This window comes from Mus pahari, chromosome 5 (genome assembly GCF_900095145.1).
Source record: "Mus pahari chromosome 5, PAHARI_EIJ_v1.1, whole genome shotgun sequence".
In the NCBI taxonomy this organism is placed as follows: Eukaryota; Metazoa; Chordata; class Mammalia; order Rodentia; family Muridae; genus Mus; species Mus pahari.
The window spans coordinates 133099274-133100980 of NC_034594.1; the positions used below are offsets into that span (position 1 = coordinate 133099274).

General features: G+C 42.8%; 1 protein-coding gene across 1 annotated transcript in view; it reads right to left on the minus strand.

The window, feature by feature from the left end:
• Cacybp (calcyclin binding protein) overlaps positions 1-1707 on the minus strand; it is an 11659-nt gene that overhangs the window by 5307 nt on the left and 4645 nt on the right. The window contains exon 3 of the mRNA XM_029538697.1: positions 3-177. Coding sequence (XP_029394557.1) covers positions 3-177 — 175 coding nt within the window. The remainder of the gene's footprint in view (positions 1-2; positions 178-1707) is intronic.

Consider the following 1707-nt stretch of genomic DNA (forward strand, 5'->3'; position numbering starts at 1 on the left):
ACCTTTCTGTGAAGTGTACCTGCACATTCTCAGTGGGAACCTGATGAACTCCAGTTAAGGTAATGTAGATTTTCACAAACTTATCTGACTGATCCCATCCTAGCAAAACAAAAAGATGGAACAGGAATGTCGGAAACTGCTTATAGAACAGCAAGAGGACATGGCTTATCATAAAACCTAGTTATAGGAGCTGAAAGATGGTTCAGCAGTGGTTGTTCTCTCAAAGAAAGAGTTCAAGTCCAGCATCATAATAAGCATCTGTAACTCTAGTCCCAGGACAGCAGACATCTTCTTCTGGACACTGAGGCATACACGTGGTACTCAAACATACATGCAAACAAAACACCAGCCCATACACATAGATAAAATTTAAAAATAAAAATCCAGTAACAAGAGACATGGAAAAGAATTAACGGTCAAAAATTCTCAAGATGGGGAGCTGGAGTGATAGCTCAGAGATTAAGACCATTCGCTGTTCTTCTAGAGGACCCTGGTTCAATGCCTAGCACCTACATGGTGGCTTACAACTGTCTATAACTCCAGTTCCAGGGGATCTGACATCCCTCTCTCATGTACACATACATACATGCATGCAAAACACCAATGCACATAAAAAATAAAAAGGAATCATTAAAAAAAATTCTCAAGATGAAGAAGCTATGGTCTCAAAACAGTACTACTGTTGAAGCTAAGTATCCAGCAAATGGGAGAATGCGAAGTCAAATTCAGTTTCTATGTGCAAAGCCCATGATCTTTTTATTCATTAGAATAAAAACAATTATTAAATGTAACTTCTTTCTCCAAAATAATGATTTCCCCTAATAGGGTCTGAACCCTTAGCCTTGTGAATACCAGGCAAGGCTCTCCCTGTTCCACTGAGTTTCACTCCAGCACTAATCTTTCTCTTCTGTTTTGAGAAGGGCCTAACGACCAAAGCCGGCCTCAAGCCTGCGATGTTCCTAACCAGCTAAGACCACAGGCACGTCCCACTCTGCCCAGCAAATACATCAAGATTACATTATTTACCTGTTTGGTTAAATAATTTTGTCCTTCATCTAAAACTTGACAGATCTTGCTATGGTAGCACACATTTATACACTTGTGAAGTGGAAGCAGAAGAACCAGGAGTTCAAAGTCATTATCACAGTGAGTTTAAGGCCAGCCTGGGCTACATATTCATTCCCTGTCTCTGCGAAATTTAGCAATTCTCCACTAAGCTGAATACATTAACACTGGAATTCAATAGTCATTTCTACTTCTCTAGTGTCTCCCCTGCCTGCCAAGCAACCTCAGCTCTTTCAGGACCAAGTAGAATATAAATGTAAGATCCCAATTCCTAAGCATAGCATGGCGGTATACAACTAGGCTCCCAGCTCCCTGGGAGGCGTAAGTAGGAGGATCCCTTGAGCCCAAGTTGACCTCTGAAAACAGTCTGGACAACACACAAAGATACCTGGCCTCAAAGACAAACTGTCTGGAACACACAAGGCAGGAGGGTCTCAGAGTTGAAGGCCAGAAGGGACTACAGGTTAACTGTCTCACACACAAAAAAGCAAAGCCCAAATAGCTAGATAAAAGATCCTAATTCGCCGGGCCTGGTGGCGCAGGCCTTTAATCCCACTCGGGAGGCAGAGGCAGGTGGATTTCTGAGTTCGAGGCCAGCCTGGTCTACCAAGTGAGTTCCAGGACAGCCAGGGCTATACAGAG